The 17,900-nt window shown below is 36.8% G+C and overlaps 1 protein-coding gene across 1 annotated transcript; it reads left to right on the top strand.

Moving 5' to 3' along the window:
- Nucleotides 1-6,416: 6,416 nt before the first annotated feature.
- Nucleotides 6,417-15,352, top strand: LOC135744118 (guanylate-binding protein 2-like). The gene is made up of 11 exons (XM_065262089.2): nucleotides 6,417-6,572; nucleotides 6,658-6,878; nucleotides 7,146-7,273; nucleotides 7,667-7,776; nucleotides 9,743-9,933; nucleotides 10,137-10,379; nucleotides 10,877-11,154; nucleotides 12,456-12,668; nucleotides 13,771-13,873; nucleotides 14,053-14,246; nucleotides 14,360-15,352. Exons 2-11 carry the CDS (start codon nucleotides 6,686-6,688, stop codon nucleotides 14,468-14,470), a joined length of 1,764 nt encoding a protein of 587 aa, XP_065118161.1. The 5' UTR covers nucleotides 6,417-6,572; nucleotides 6,658-6,685; the 3' UTR covers nucleotides 14,471-15,352.
- Nucleotides 15,353-17,900: the final 2,548 nt, after the last annotated feature.

Below are 17,900 nucleotides of genomic sequence, written 5' to 3'. Positions count from 1 at the left end.
GCATCGGACTGTCTGAATATAAACTGGTCCGGAGTAGTTTAGTTCATTGGCTGTAACTAAGGCAGCTGACTCGCTGCCTCAATGACTTCGGTGGCATAAAGGCAGCTCCGGAAAAGGCATTCGTTAAAACTTTATAGGCAGCGAAACGAGTAAGATTTGGTGCAAATTCTTGCCACTAGCAGAATTGAAATTTTTACACTTGCTAAACAGTGTTTGAATTGAGGGGGGGGGGCTGGGGTGGTCCTGGCCCTCTTATAAGCATTGAAGGACCCCCTATAAAGCACAAAAGTATAAATTAGGGATATCCCCTAGTCCCCTTTTTATTAAAATTTTAAATTCTTATGCTGCGCTGCGAAAAAGCGACACTGTCCATTATTTGTCCCAATTTTGCACAAATTTAAACCAAAACCTATCCTCTCAAGTGCACCTCATGCTGTTTTCTGGAGGAATTGACAGATTGTTAGATTTAGGATTGGATTAGGGGAATTTTGTGATTTGGTATAATACAAAGTGATTGTGTGGTTTATGGTTAAAAAAAAACATTATTTTCCACATATCATATGTTTTTGTAGCTCCAGATTTTACTCTCTTCCTGAAACGCATGGCTTTGAAATGCTCTGTGTCTCTGATTGGCTAGCTAATCTGTAGGTTGTGATTGGCCTAAATACCTCTGATGTCAGCCTGATACGTGACGCTTCTTACCATGTTTGAAAGATTTGGTCGCAATGCTAAAAGAAGTTAATTTACAAGTCCAAGCGGAAGGAATTATGATAATGTTGGTCTTGTCTATATCACCAATCCCAGGAAGTAAACTGTTGCCTACAATCCATGTGTTTGTTGTAGTCCAAGAAAAGAGATTTACGTTGGAGATGATAACTCACGTCATCATTTACTTTAAGGTTTGTACCTTTTGCATATTGTTAACATGTTCTAATACACACTTACACACCAAAGAAAATTTTAAAATGTGAATCGGACAATAGGTGCTCTTTAAAAAATTATTTTTCAAACTATTAGTTCACACTAAGGGGTATAAATACTTGAGGGGTATAAATGCTTACCCAGATAGCAAGCAACAATTAAAACAATAGTAAAAATGGTTGATTTGCCAATGTTAATCCCATTAAATCAATATCAGGTTTGCACCCTCCATTAATATTAAAACAATTTTATTTCAATAAACCACCATTGTGGTGATCAGTGTTTGCTTTAGTTAATCCCTTGACATTCACTTAGGTAAATCTTAGTGTTTGTATGTGTTTATGTAGAAATGCGTGTGCATTGTAAAAGAAAGATTTGTTTCAAAGTTAAGTTGATATTGGTTGCTTTTTATGAAGACGTGACGTCAAGATGATATTAAATTAAGCTGCTTTACATGAAGACTGCTATAATTGTTCTGGTTTGTAAATGCACCGTGACAAGGTAAACAGAAAAATATCACCTATTTTTACACATCATTAACACCGCACACACATACAAGCATATTTAATTAAGGTAAATCGCTTAGATCTAAGTTTTCTTTGCAATAGCAAATGTATTTTAAAACATGCTTCAACAGCCAAAGATAACTTAACATTAAAACACAAGAGTCAGGGGCATAACTAAAGCAAACAATGATCACCATAATGGTGGTTTGTTGAAATTTCAATATTTTTTCAATATTAATTGTGGGAGCAAACGTGATTGATTCAATGGGATTAACATTGACAAATCAACCATTTTTAACATTGTTTCAATGATTGCTTGCTATCTGAGTAGGGTTTTAGTAAAGGGTAATTTGGGGTTTCTTCAATTAAAACGTTGATCCAGGACCAACAAAAAAAAATTATCCTCCTATAATGATGGGGGGGCATAGCTAGGGGACCCCCATAATCTTTGACATAATTCGAACTCTGTTGCTAAGTATGTAAATAATTTTACATGAACACTTGGGATCTTGACATCCACTGAAACACTTGGGCTAAATACAGGAAATATGCAAGTAGTCAGATCCAAAGACTATAAATGTGGGTATTTGGACACAGCCGAAGTCGAACACACCTAATGCCTAGATGTTATGTGACGGTAAGACCATTTAACATAGAACAAATATAGTTTTTATCAACTTTTTGATCAACAGTTGATAATGTAGGAAACAGAAGACAACAGTATATATATATATATGCATGGATGCACCAAAGTATACGAAATTTGTTCAAAAAATTTGAGAAATTGCTTTTATGATGAGAAATCACAAACTGACAGAAGAAACTTGTGTAATTTTTTTTAATTTTATAGTTTTCTTTATGTAATATTTTCTTTCTGGACTGAGAGTAAAACAAAAATATACAATATTTAGAGAAAAGTGAATCATCTTGAGACATCTCATAATTTAAAATATCAACAAATAAAGTTAATAAGAATGTGGTTCATCATGACAGATAATATTGTACAAAATACATGTCATTATCAAAAGATAAACACTGCTGTTTGGTAGAAACCATATCTAGATATTATTAGAAAAAAATTAAACATTTTGGGATCAGCATAAATCTAGTCATGCAGGCCAGGCAGGTTACACCGGACATATGTCAAACAAGAACCATGTAATAGGATTTAGTTTTGAGTGCAGTTCCCTAAAATGACCAGCAGGTGACATCCAAACCTTTAAAAAACTTAGGTTTATATTTGAGGTTGGCGCTTTGGACTACCTTCATATATATTACGCTATACTTTGAAAAAAACACACAAAAGAGTTGAAGTGAAAGCAGACAGCAATAGAAAATGTCAAATTAAAACAAAGTTATAGAATCTAAGCTAGTAACTAAAGCTAAATGTAATAGTACATAAACATACATCAACAAAAAGGCCCACCAGTGGTCTGTGCCAGTTAAGAAATTCATAAAAACCTGCTCAACAGTATTTAAATCTCAGTGAATGACATGAACAGTCTATGTGATTGACTCATAGTTTAACAATGATATTTTAGTAAACATATGGTGACACAAATGAAAATTAATCCACCAAAAACATGCTTACTACACTTTTACTATGATAAAACCCTGGTTCATTTTCCTAAAGGGTTTGTGCATAAATGTACACAGGATAAAAAAAACATTGCACATGAACTGTGAATTAGTCATGTAACTCACATGTCACTTTGCTCACAGCTGATTGGTTGTATTTCTTATCTAGAACATAACCTGCCATTGAGCAGGTTAGCCATGTAGTGTAAGTTACTATGGCAATGGACAATTTTTAAAACCAAGATACTTTCATGGTACCCAAATCCAGGTATTGGCACTAATTAATCCTAAACTATAGCCAACTAAGCCGGCTTCATGATTTTAATACAGTTACAGTTTATTAATCCAAGTCAAAGTGAAAGAAAGAAAATGGAAGAGTACTTCACCAAATAAAGGTCAATGAGTACACATACTGTATATGTGACCAGACAACAGACACAGGAAACACTGGAGTTTATCTGATTCTTACTGTAAACATTTCAGCAAGCTTTTAGTGACCTGCAATGAGAAATAGTTAGCAACACTGAAAAGTCCCAGTGACCGGTCACCGGTGTGATTGATCAAAAAGAGTTCCTTTTCCTGTTCCTTCTTTGGAAAGTACAGAAAGTGGCTTGTGTGAGTCCTACATAGTTTTCTAAATAAAGATGTGCAACGACATGATCACTAATGCTAATGTTAATATTAATGCTGATGTCGTATTCATCCAGGTTCCCTGTTTACTTTAGGTCAGTTTTACAGGTCAGTTTACAAATGCTCAAGACAGGCTTGATGTAATGTGTGCACTAAATGTTTTGCTTTGTTCTCATTTAGTTATAGAAAGTATACCTAGTTATATCTGAAAAAATAAAAACGAATTTGCCCAAATGATTGTAGAGGATGTCTTTACTGATCCTTCACTTGATTACACATAGGATGGATATTTTGGAAATGATAGATTATGTAAATGTTGGGTAATGTAAATGTATTGCCTATGTGAAACTGTGTAATATGTATTTTATAGTACATATTAATTTCAGCACTTTTAAGGCCGATTTGATCCAACATGTATGTTGCATTGTTTGCTGCTGGATGAACTGATTGTTAAAAGTACTAAACTGAAAGAAGATCATACTGTTGTGTTTTAGTGATTAAATCAAATGTTCTCATTACATATTACAATAATCTTGTATTTGAAACAATGATTATGTGGACTGAAAACATGTGCAACTTACTGAAAGCATTACATCAGGTTTTGAAAGAATGACTAGCTGTGTTACAAGTGAAGTGTGATCAGTTTGGAACTTTGTACTAAGAGTATTGAAAGATGTGACCATCTAAGTGACCAAATGTCATGTCCTTTTATAGAGGATCGTGTAGATGATGATGTTGCATTCATTTGTATTGAGTTACATTTATGTTGGGAGAGTATTATGAGACCCAGAATGGATTTTTGTCATATCCACGTGCATTTAATTAAGCAGTATCATATTTTATTATCTTTGCCTTCATTTTTTATATATTTCAATACTTATCCTTAAGTGATAAATTATCAACCTTTTAATCTGGTTTAGTGGGTAGTGCTGTGCACAGTGGGCAGTGTCAATGTACTTATTTTCATTAATGTCAAACCTTTGTAAAGTATGGTAGCCTTTTATGTCCAAGTCTTATTCCTTAAATTTCATTTTTAGCTGCTGTCATGTTCCTTTTGTCCATGGGATTGCATCTGCATGAAAATAAATATATAGTTCAATAACTTACAGTCCTCAGTTTATTTACATCTGATATTTTAACCGTGATGAAAAATTTAATGTACGCATTGACTCAAGTAGCAATTTCCCACAACAACTCTTCTTTAAAATACATGCTTGTAGTTGCTGTACAGTTGCAGCAGTAGGCCTACTTTCAGTTTTAGTAATGTCACATACTGTTGCCATGGTGAATCGTAATATAAGAGCTCCATTGTTGATGCCTTTTCATAGTGGATGTGCACGCAGTTAACTGAGTTAACCTACTTAAGAGTGGATTTAAAGTTTCAGCTGTTCTGTAACTGAAAACTCAGAGTTTCCCCATCACAGAGTAAGTTAACTCAGAGTTCGAATTTTAACTCAGAGTTGGTTGAACCGCTTTACTGAAATAGAGAGTAACAAATGAAAAATAAAATAGAAAACATATTAATGAAAGAAGATCAAAATAAAAGTGATCTGACAGGTAAGAATGTGTGAGTGGGAAATAAAAATATTATTGTAAAAAACTATAGAAGATAGTTAGTATTAACTATAGTAAACTGTAGTAACTCTGCTGAAAAACCATTACAGAAAATTCTAATGGTTTCCATTAAAATACCAATAGGCACCATTAGCTTTTACCATTAAAATTACTACACTGTATTGTGTTTTAGGCCATATTCCATTAGAACCAATACAGAGAACCAATACATAGAACCAATAGAACCACCCTGCTGAAAAAACCAGCATACCAGCAAGACCAGCGTATGTTGTGTTTTGGTGCTGGTTTTCTAGTGAACACCAGCTAAACCAGCATCAAACCAGCATCAGCACCAGCTAAACCAGCATTAGCACCAGCATCCCATGCTGGTCATACCAGCATATGTTGTGTTTTGGTGCTGGTATGCTGTGACCACCAGCTAAACCAGCATAGACCAGCATAATTCCCATGCTGGTCCATGCTGGTTTGATGCTGTTTTTTTCAGCAGGGCAATACATACCATTAGAGACCAACAAATACCAATACACTGTAGTGTGTTTTGGCCCATATCCCATTAGAACCAATAAAATTCCCAACAAAACCAATAGAATTTCTGTGATGGTGTCTATTGTTTTTTTTAGCAGGGAATATTTTACAACAACCATCACATCATCAATTTCAGAACGTGAAACATAATGGCGGCATACATAGATTACAATGAGTATTACATGTTGGGGTTTCAATGTGTTTTTATTAAATCAACGATTTTTAGTAATTAAAGACAATATAAAGAATAAAAAAGTAGTCGAGTGTACCCTTTAAAGCTTTAAAGCTCAAACTGCGAGCTCGTGCTAAAAGAAGGCACACACACACACACACACAGAGAGAGATATAATCAGATTAAAAGTGTTGATTAATCTGATTTAATGTATTCATCTGTTATCTTTGGCTGTAAATCAGTTGTGTCGTTTATTTTTCTTCAGTAATTGTGTTTGTTATCAGCAGGTGTTCATCATTAAAGACTCAATCATCACTTCATTATCTCGTTATTCATTAGGTTGGTTAGCTGTGATGTGGTTTTTTCTTTATAAACAAACTTAGCCTTTCACCTAATGCCTACCAGTAGGTACTTGTCAGATAAGAGTAGCAACAATAGATCCCGTGGTTTCCTTGAAACAGCATCAAGGTCCACTTTCACTTTCGATAAGAAAAAAACACGTGACAGGCTACCATAGAAAAAAAGCATCGAGCGGACGATCGTGAATTGGGACTTGAGCAGCAGGTTTACAGCAGCAATTTTCCGTTAAGATAATCCGTTAACTGACACAGGGCTTTTCACCTCATAGTGACTAAAATACGATTTAATTTGATCATTTTGTTTCGGTGTGTATTTTTCCAAATGTTTTGATCGGGCAAATGTTCAAATTATACTTCTTTTGTAGGTTTATGCGTTTTCTTTTTCTTTTAGGTTTTGTACTTTCTCGTGTCTTATTGAGATGTCGCGTAACATGGTGATGTCAGCTCCAGTGTGTTTGATCGACACTGATGTAAAGGGGATGATGTGTGTGAAGAAAGAGGCTAAAGCCATTCTGGACGGGATAACGGAGCCGGTTGTGGTCGTGTCTGTGGTGGGACTTTACAGGACAGGCAAATCTTACCTCATGAACCGGCTTGCAGGACAACAGTCAGGTCAGAGAAAATATAAGCAGAGTCTTGCGTATGGAAAAAAATGTGAAAGTATAGGAAGAGGATATCCAGATGTTGGAAGTTGCTTTTTTCCTGTCATCCTAAGCACTGCTGTGCTGCTGAGTGCGCAGCTTAGGTGCGCATTCAGAGTACCGCGAGAGCGATTTTACAGCATATTAATCAGTCTGCTCTCGCGATACTTTGATATCATACGCTGATCGGTAAAAACTTTTAATTCTAATTTTATTTTTTATTTTGCTGTGGTCTCAGGCTTTGCTCTCGGTAACACTATCGAGTCGAAGACCAAAGGCATCTGGATGTGGTGTGTCCCTCATCCCTCTAAAGCAGGACACACTCTGGTGCTGCTGGACACTGAAGGACTTGGAGATGTGGACAAGGTGAGGACACCATCATCATCTTCATCATATATAGCAACACAGCATTCACAACTACATCTCAAAGCATTGTTTTGGCACAGGTTTCAAGATGATCAAATTAGATTACATTTAAGTAATATCACATATGCAAGAATGCGACTGTTCTGAATGACCGTATGCCTAATTTGGCCATATACACATTGCTTTTATTCATCCTGTACAAAAATCAACCATGTTTTTTTGTTGTTGTTGTTGTTGTAGAAGTGTAGTAATATATAATTAAACAATGACATTGAATTATATATTATAAGATATGTCCCTGAGTTGATTTTAGTTAAGACTGCCAAGAAGTCCATTTTAGTCTGGGACAGGAAACCACCCAATGCAACTGCTGACTTCATCTGAATGTTTCAGGGAGATGAGAAACATGACACTTGGATCTTCTGTTTGGCTCTTCTGCTCAGCAGCACCCTTGTGTACAACAGCTTGGGAGTCATAGATAATATGGCACTGGAAAAACTACAGTATCCTTATATATAATTCTATACCATGGTTTGTCCGCAGGTTTCATGCTGGTCCCATTTGACTCAGCCCACATGAACCTGATGTAGAAACTGAAGCCAATGTGGACTAAACCAATGCCATGTATGGGTGTGGTTAGGTTGAAGAAGTGATGAGATAATGAAGACATGAATGAAGTGATTGATAAAAACCTGCTGTTAATAAACAGAATCACTAAAGAAAAGATTAACAAGAAGAAAAAGAGATAAGACCAGCAGAACCACAACAACTACAAAATATATATATTTTTTTGGTGGAGTCAATGTATAACCTGAGTGTTCTGCAGCAAAATCTGCAATCTGTGACTTTATTCTTGTTATTACTATTTCTGTTTAAAACCTAAAGTTGTACATCTTACTTATACCTTTTATATAAGTTTTATTTACAGTCACCATTATGGCGATCAGTATTTGTTTTAGTGTATTTGTTTTAGTAGGACTCTTGATTTTAGCTTGTTTGCTTTTTTCTGGCTGCTATAACTTTGTTTGTCTGTTATCGCAAAGAAGAGACCATGTTGCAATTCTATTATGGTGGTTGATCTAGAAAATTGATTTATTAATTTAGTGTTTGCTCACTCATCAGAAGTGTTTTTATCTCTCAGTAATGTGATACTACAGTATGAGATCCAGCAATCTTATAGCAGTTTGTCATTCTGAAGATTTTGAAACATTGTATACCTAAAACTTAACCTTCGTGAAATTGAAACACATAAGCATCAAAACTCAGAGTATGAATCTTAAAGCAACACTATGTAGATTCCATGTAAAAATGACTTACAGCTCCCCCATGTGGTTGAAAAGCGCAACAGTGCCTGGTAGCAGACACTCTTCTGCAGGCAGGGGGAGGGGTGGGGCTGTGTTTCCTACCCTCCACCGCCACTTTCAGAGTGTGCTTGTAGCAGCTAGGAGGTTGCTCAGGTTGCAGCAACAGTACAATTTGTCCAGTTAAAAGTTGTTCTATCACTGAAATAATTTTAGAGACATTATTTAAAGGTAAAAAACTACATAGTGTTGCTTTAACAATGGTGACAAAGACATTTTTCATGATTTTGTCATGCCGCAGTGCATTCTGGGAGTTCTGGAAGCGATTTGTAATTTGTGTGTCTAAATAAGACAACGGTTCATTTTTAATTGTATGGTGTTTTACAATTCTTCAGAATGACAAACTAATATGAGAGTGTCAGATGTCATACCTATAAGGTTATATCAGCCAGAAAATAACAAACAAGCTCAAAAACTAGAGTCAAGACTCCAACTAAAACAAATACGGATCACCATAATAGCAACTTTAAATGAAACAAAGCCAACATCTAAACCGTAATAATTTTTTGTAGTTGTTATGGTTCTGCTTTTATTTTTTTCTCTTTTTGTTCATCTTTTCTTTAGTGATTCTGTTTATTAACAGCAGGTGTTAATAGTCAATCATCACTTTATTCATCTCTTCATTATCTAATGAACTTCACCCAACCACACTCATACTTTGCATTGGTTTAGTCCACTTTGGCTTCAGTTTCTACAAGGTTCATGTGGGCTAAGTCAGAAGGGGCCAGCATGATACCCACAAACAAACCCACTAAAGGTCAATACTTCAAGCCCATAGGGTGCCTACATTGGCCCCACCAAGAAATGTTTGCTAGGAAAAAGGAGTTTGCTGTTTTGGTGCACCATGACAAAATTATCATTGGTATCCGAACACTTCAATGGTTATGCTACAATTAATCTTGTAATTTTAACTTTCTTAAAATATTTCTACCTAAATCTTGTAATATTCTGAATGTAATAAAACATAAATTTAAATCATAAATCCTTTAATACATTTTCAAGTTTACAATTATGTGTATATAATGATATTTTATAAGTGTGTACTGCATACACATGCTGTTTATTCACAAGCACACAGTGTAATTTCTCCTAAACACCATGCTCACAGTTATGTAACGGAACTGAGAGAGCACATCCGTATAAAGGCAAAAGCAGAAAACATGGATGAAAGTGGACAATACATGAGTGTTTTTCCAGCCTTTGTCTGGACCGTTCGTGATTTCTATCTGGACCTAGAAAAGGACAATAAACCAATTACAGCTGACCAATATCTGGAGGGAGCTCTGGATCTTAAACCAGGTAACACCTATAACAATGTCCAGTTGCTCAGTCTGAGAAAATGGAGAAACATCTGAGATGCAGACTTTTTTCTTTATTCTTTTTTTTTTTCAAATAATTTTGCGTGTAAATAATGAAGTGTGTACTTAAATGTATTTAGCACAAGGCAAATTTGTGTGTTACTTATAATAACTGTGCTTGTTTGTTATTTCTTTTAATTATAGGTGACTCTCGTAAGATTGAGCGGTATAATCTGCCCCGCCGCTGTCTGCGAAATTTCTTTGTGACGAGAAAGTGTTTTGTCTTCCCTCGCCCTGCTGCACCGAAGGACATGAAGAGAATGGAGAAGCTGAAGGAGGCTGAGCTCGATCCAGAGTTCCTGCAAGAGGCAAACGTTTTCTGTCAATACATCTACAGCAGTGCACAGTCCAAAACTATCATGGAAGGTCGCACTATCACTGGAACCGGTCAGAATCTACCTTTAAAAATATATAAATATACATACACGCATAACATTATGACCACCTAATATTGTGTAGGTCCCCTTTTGCCACCAAAACAGCCCTGACCCATCAAGGCAGAACCAGCATTTACTTTTTCAGCAATTTCAGCTACAGTAGCTCGTCTGTTGGATCGGAGACTCTTGCAGCTCTTGTGTGTTGTTCCCAGTTTGTAGTGGTCCATACCTATCAAAAGTTGTCCAGTGAAGGAAAAGTGGTAAACCTGCGACAGGGTCATGGGTGGCCAAGGCTTATTGATGCACGTGGGGAGCGAAGGCTGGCCTGTGTTGTCCGATCCAACAGATGAGCTACTGTAGCTGAAATTGCTGAAAAAGTGAATGCTGGTTCTGATAGAAAGGTCTAGTGAAGCCCATGCCATATAAATAATATGCACCTTATCTCTTTTGAGTAGCTTCTATGTGCATAAAAAAATGTGTGTATACTTGTGTTTTGTTTTTTGCCAGTTTTGGGAAATCTGGCCGAAGTGTATGTGGCGTCAATCCGCAATGGAAGTGTACCATGTCTGGAAAACGCAGTGATTTCCCTGGCTAAGATCCATAATGGAAAAGCAGTGGATGAAGCTCTTCAGCTCTATGTGTCTGAGATGCTCAAATCAATCCAGTTTCCAGTTGACCCAAAACAGCTGTCTAATATTCATGAGCTTGCAGAGAAGAAAGCTATTGAAGTCTTCATTCGCAAGTCCTTCAATGACACGGATCAAACTTACCAACGCCAGCTTGCGGTACCTGCAAACATGCTGTGCACGCAAACATACTGTGCACGCAAACACAGAGCAGTTAGAGAGAGACAGGAAACAGAGAGAAGACAGGAAACAAAGTTGCAGGTTGTGTCGCCATAAAAAAATCTAGAATCAAAAAGTTTCTTTTTGGGCGAACTAAATCCCGGCTCAAGGTCCTTTGCCGATCCTTTGGTCTCCATCCAGTACTTTCCTGTCCTCTCCTTGCCTAAAGAGATATTGTCTTTCAAATTAAGGCATAAATGGCCCCCAAAAAAATTTGAAATCTTGGTAAACTTAATAGACTTTCTATTTTCATTCCATTTTTTTATGTGACATGTCTGTTTGAATTTGCCCATAAAATAATATAATCACACCATAGTGCGTCTTCAGAAGCAAAATATGTGTTTAATGTGTGTGGCTCATCAAAATATGTGTTCGGTACGTCATGGGAACCTTTGTGCATCTTGCATCATGTCAAAATACGTGATGCACTTAAGTCCACATGACGCACGGAACACATATTTTGACATGACGTTCCACACACATGACAATGTTTTGACGATTTTCGCATTTGTGCCTCCTCGAAAAAAAGTCCTGAGATGGCAGTCACGCCACTGACATTGTTATGCATTATTGTTTGCATTAAAAAGTAGTGTTTTCTTACATTGGACTCTCTCAAAACACATACACTCGTGTTCAGAGAGAGATGCCTATAGATAAATAATGTACATGTTTGGTGTTAATGGTCTTTATAGCTTTTTAAATGATTGACAGCATTTCAATGTTCATCAAATGTGGGTGTACAATAGAAAGTTTAAAGTACAAGCAAGATTAATTTGCAGTCTAGAACAGAAGTAAAAGTGTTGTAGGCTATTTGTGACGGTTTTCATAACCACCGCACTACCGCGGTGGCAAAGTGTGATCCACGGTGGTGTGCATGTCACAAACTATCAAAAAATATAACCATGTCCAGCGAGAAGTTTGTTTACCAAGCGCTTGGCCGCTCCAGAGCGTCTGCCATTGCTAAATAACCTAAGAATTGCTTGATGTTGTGACGAGCACCCACAGGCAGAAAAAAATGGTGCCTATGAACATGCACGTTTTTTAAGAAATGTATATCTGAACCTCGCTTACATTTTTATTTCAAAATTATGTATGCATTATATATAAGCCTATATGCATTAATGCACACATGCACACACTTGCATGCAAAGCGTGCACACACATTTTATAACCACCTATGAACAAACAAACAGATTAATATTTTCTCTATCTCTCTGTCTCTTCTCTATGTCTTTCTGCAGAGGAGTATTCAAAGTCAATATGAAGAATTTTGTGAACAGAATAAGGAAGAATCTAAGAACGTCTGTCAGTCCGTTCTGAAACGTGTGTTTGAGCCGGTGGAAGACGGCTTGCATAATGGACACTACATGAAACCTGGAGGATACAGGCAGTATAAAGACACACTTACACAGCTGGCCAAGGATTACAGATCAGAAACCGCAACGCAGTTAATGGTATACAATACAATTTTATCCTTAATTTAAGATGAACAATGTATTCTCATGTTAGCATTTGTTGAACAAAGCATGCTTAATTGAGCAGATTGTACAACAAGAGTGGAAATCTTTACAATATACTGTACGTTTCTCCATGTATATTCTGTATTTATACAGGTTGAGTATGATAAAATCTATACACATAAACTAACTCCATTAAAGTAGTCTAGGCTAAAGATTACCAGGGCCTGGATCAGGAGTTGTGTAGCATGCTCTGTATGGAATACGTTTATCGAAATGATGCAAATCGACATGATCTTTGCAATGGAATCAGTGAAGGACAGTTCATCATTAAAGACTACACCAAGGTTTCTGGCAGTTTTGGAATTGGCAGTAATGGTTGTGTTTCACAGTTGAATGGATAGGGTGTGCTATATCTTGGGTTGTGCCAGAAATACCAGCAGCTCTGCCTTCGGTAGGTTCAGCTGGAGTTGGTGTTTCTTCATCCAAGCCGAGATGTCTGCTAAGCAGGCTATAATGTGTGCTGCTGTGGTGGGATCTTCTGGGTGAAATGAGAAGATATGGGTGTCATCAACATAGCAATGGTAGGAGAAGCCACGTGCATGTATGATAGGTCCTAAGGATGTTGAGTAGATGGAGAAAAGGAGTGGACCAAGCACCGATCCCTGAGGGACCCCAGTGACCCACCTGAAGGGTTGTGGACAATGTGCCCCCACGAAATCCTGAAGTATTTCTTGGAGAGATAAGATTTGAACCATTGGAGAGAACTACTGTACCTGTGCTCCCTACTGACAATAGGGTGGATAGTAGGATCTGATAGTTGACTGTGTCAAAGGCTGCCGACAAGTCTAGCAGAATCAGAACCAGATTCCGCCTTAGCTCGCCGTAATGCTTCCGTGACCAAAAGCAGTGCTGTTTTGGTGGAGTGGTTGCATTTGAAGACTGACTGCATGCCATCAAGTAGGTTCTTCAATGATAGAAAGGAAGATGCCTAATAGAAAGAAAGATACCTGATTGAAAACTGCTCTTTTGAAGTGTTGCTTTCACATTTAAAGAAGCTAATATAACTGACAATTAAAAAAATATTTTTTTCCCATAGAGTGAAGAAGTGTTGAGTAAGTATTGGGAAGAAAAGGAAGAGTCTGGAATGATCATTCTAGCAGCTGATGAATCTCTTACTGCAGCTGAACATGAGAAAGAAGGTAAAACTAGTAGCCATCTATACTTTTTAAAAGGGCACTGCCCACGTGACAGCAATGGGACCATTTTTTTTAACCTTTTTTTTCTGGCTGTATAGACCTTTGTAACGCCTGTTTAGGTTATGTTATGTTTGTATTGGTTTAGTCTTCGTACATAATATCCTGACTCTCTGTCTCCACAGTGGAAAGACTAAAGAATGAAGTTTTAGAACAGCAGCAAAGAGGTCTAGAGCAACAGAACCGGCTCCAGGTGCAGATGATGGAAGACCAGAAGAGAACCCATGATGAACATGTGAGACAACTCATGGAGAGGATGGAGAAAGAACAGGAGAGAATGAGGTTGGACAATGAACGAGTGATGGAAGCAAAACTTAAGGTAAGGTCTGGTCCAGAAGTTAGATCGAAATATTTTGAGTTAGTTTTTGTTTATCAGTTCAGGGTCTGTGTCAGCTATTAAGTGTCCTTTTGTTTTTGTGTATCACACTACAGGAACAGCGGGTTATGCTCCAGAATGGGTTCAGTAATGAGGTCAGCCGCCTGCAGGCAGAGATCAATAGTCTGCGTGCACAGAAGCCTAAAGGTGGTTGCAGTATCCTCTGAAAATACTTAGATATAGCTATATACAGTATTCACAGCAAAGTGTAACACATATTAAATAATATGTATATTAATAATTAAACTGAATGTAATACAAACTGTTATAGTTGAAATAATAGCGTTTTGAAGACTTTGAAGATAAGGAAAAGTTTTCAGGACATGGTACCGCATGCTTGCCTTCATGAGAACGGTCAAAGTCTACCTGCCTCTCAAAGCTTTTACTGAGCAATTTGTAGTTGATGGCAAACCAGGGTTGCAAAGGTGTGGAAAGTTTCCGGTAAATTTCCTGGAAACTTTCCATGGTAACTTAATCTAGGGAATTTTGGAAATATTACAAATTGGAACCTTAATTGGAATTTATGGGAGTTATTTAGAAATTTTGGAAAATTTATATAAACTATATCATATGATAAAAAAAATGTTAATTTATGTTTGTATAAGCAGACGATGAAACAACTTTGAAAGAATCCAGATACTTGCGCTAATCAAGCCTGGGTTTGATTAATAAAAAATCATTTAGAAATTATGAAAGCTTTGCATAATAAGAGTGCCGCAGGGGTAACGTATTTCTGTAGGCTAACCTGGAAGTTAGTGGGATACTAGTTCCCTTGCAACAAAGCCCATTTATTTTTCCCATAATAAGCTCTGTGTTTAACAAAAGTTACACGTTTTGTCCAACAAGTTAGTCTTCACAGATGATTCTTTACATTTCTTTGATATTTGGTTGTGTGCACTTTTATAGCCCACAATGTAGCTTAGTGGTTGCACTGTTGCCTTTACATTTCTAACAATATTATTGAAGTAATAATTGTAATGAGAATATATTGCTTTGTAATTAATAGGTCTGATTAACTTTGATAGAACATACCAGTATATGATAATAATTGTAAACGAGCACCAATAAATCACAGCATAATAAAGTGATTGTGTTGTAGCCTTTTTGTAATTATTTGGTCAATTGCACTTCATACTGTACTACGGTTCCTCTGAATTTCCTGGGTTTGCCTCAGAAACAGTATTTTTGATGTCACCTTACAAATTTCTTATTGGATTAAGGTCCAGGGATTGGGCTAGACCCCTCTAGACCAGGGGTCTCCAACCCTGCTCCTGGTGAGCTACCGTCCTGCAGATTTTAGCTCCAGCCCCAATCAAACACAGCTGAATCAGCCAATCAAGGTGTCAGGGTTGCTTGATAAATACAGACAGGTGTGTTGGAACTGAAGTCTGCAGGACGGTAGCTCACTAGGAGCAGGGTTGGAGATACCAGTTTCAGCAGTAACAACATAAACAAACGACTTTCACGATACAAACGTAACTTCTGGTAAACTCCACAAGGAATCAATAACAAGAGAGTCCTGTTTAGAGTAGCTTATTTCTGATAACAAGCAAACTAAACAACAAGTAGATTACCTTAGTTCAAATCAGCTAAAGCGTATAAAAAAACTACACTAAGCTACCGTTACTGTGTAAAATTAATGTATGAAAGGTTAACTACAGATCGGCTGCCAAACCACCCTTTACATAGAGGTGATCCATGATTGCCGTCTCCCCTCGTCTTTAGTAAATCAAAACATTTGTTATTTTCGCCAAGTTCAGTTTAGACACTAGCCAGACCATTAGAAAACAGGAAGTAAAGTTTCGTCCAGTGATGCTTAACTGCGACAACTTGCATGTGGGAGACGGCGATCATAAATCACCTCTATGTTTGGCAGCTGATCTGTAGTTAAGATTGTAAACATTCATTTGACAAAGTAACGTAGCTCAGTGTAGTTTTTGATACGCTAAGCTATTATTTGAACTAAGGTAATCTACTTGTTGTTTAGTTTGCTTGTTATTTTGGTAGTTTTTGGTGGGTTTCAATTGGATTTATTATTGAGTATAACACTGGTACTATATACTCGGGTAACTTTCGTTTCTCTGTTAGCTTTCGTTTTTCTAAAATAAAGTCCAACTGTGTTTTTGCTACAATTATAACAACAAAGACCAAACAATAAGTAGATTGTGGTATGCCAAGGCCAAGAGAACCAAGAGTACTTTTGAAGTCAAGTGTTTAAAGAAAGGAGTCAGATGTTGGGAGTGCAGATGATATTTGAGGGGTGTTTGATTGTTTCACTTTGTTGGTTCGAGGGAATAAAGTAATTTTTGTTTTGCACCTGGAACCTTTGCATCTGAGTTTTTCTTATAAAGAATTAAGCTAAGACTTTTTGCCACCACATTATTAGAAATAAACTACTAAAAAGTTTAGTGGAAGTTACATTACGGATAACATTAATCTTGTTGGTTTGGAACCAAGATGCTGTTTGCTTACTGGTGTTTTCCGGGGTCATCGTCTTGTTGAAAGGTAGTTTTCAGGTTTTTTGTCAGCACTATAACCATCATGTACAGTACAACATCTTGATTTCCGAGTTGGGTGTGTAAATCACTAATCCAAACTTATATTATTTTAATCACTGTTTGTTACCTAACACTATTTTTAAACATGTCAGCAACTCCTAGTAACCGATAGCTGAGATTGAAAACATTTTTCACACAGCGGGGTTACTTGTCACACAGTGATAATGAAATGAAAACAATGTAAATATTATTAATCAAAATGATAACTGTTAATAAAATATCAGGGAAAATAATTCACAATTATGTTTTTTATTGTGCAGCCTTTAAAGAGTTGACATACAAGATGTCTGTTCATAAAACATTTCGAAATTTACTCTAAGTCAACCTTTAATGTCACAATAAAATTGAAATGGAAAACCTGTAATTTGTTTTGTAATATTGTGTTTTTTTTTACAAATGACTTTTTTTTATTAATGTGCCCTCATAATCTTTAATCAAAAATGCAAATCTCCTCCCCTCCTCAAAACAATCTCTCTTCCAGTCATATGTGGCAGGTGGGCAGGGTCCAGGAAAGATTGCAGGGGAATGTTTTGTGTTTGCCAGGAATGTCTTTTTTTGTGTCTTTTATTGGAGCAAGCAATTATCATACAATCACCATAGTTTCATAGTCCAAGGCAAGCCAATCCAGAACATCACATCACATGTGTAGCTTAACAAAAATTCCAAAACGGTGAAAGTATGCTTCCCAGTCAAAACACAATAAATCTCAAATGAAGTTAAGCACAAACACACTCAGATAAGGTTCACAGCCATGTTTCGATTTCAACTGAGCTTTCTTTGTACACAGAAACACCCCTCCTCTATCCCAGGTGCACCCTATTCATTTAGAGAGGTTGCCCCCTATGGGTTAGCATAGCATGTTCATATTTGGCTCCTACAATTTGGATCTAAAGGGGACATTTCACAAGACTTTTTTAAGATGTCAAATAGATCGTTGGTGTCCCTAGAGTACATAACTGAAGTTCTAGCTCAAAATACCATACAGATCATTTATTATAGCATGAAATTGCCACTTAGGCAAATAGGTGGTGCTGTTTTT

The sequence above is a fragment of the Paramisgurnus dabryanus genome, chromosome 6, assembly GCF_030506205.2.
Source record: "Paramisgurnus dabryanus chromosome 6, PD_genome_1.1, whole genome shotgun sequence".
NCBI classification, from domain to species: domain Eukaryota; kingdom Metazoa; phylum Chordata; class Actinopteri; order Cypriniformes; family Cobitidae; genus Paramisgurnus; species Paramisgurnus dabryanus.
This window is presented reverse-complemented; position numbering and strand designations above follow the sequence as displayed.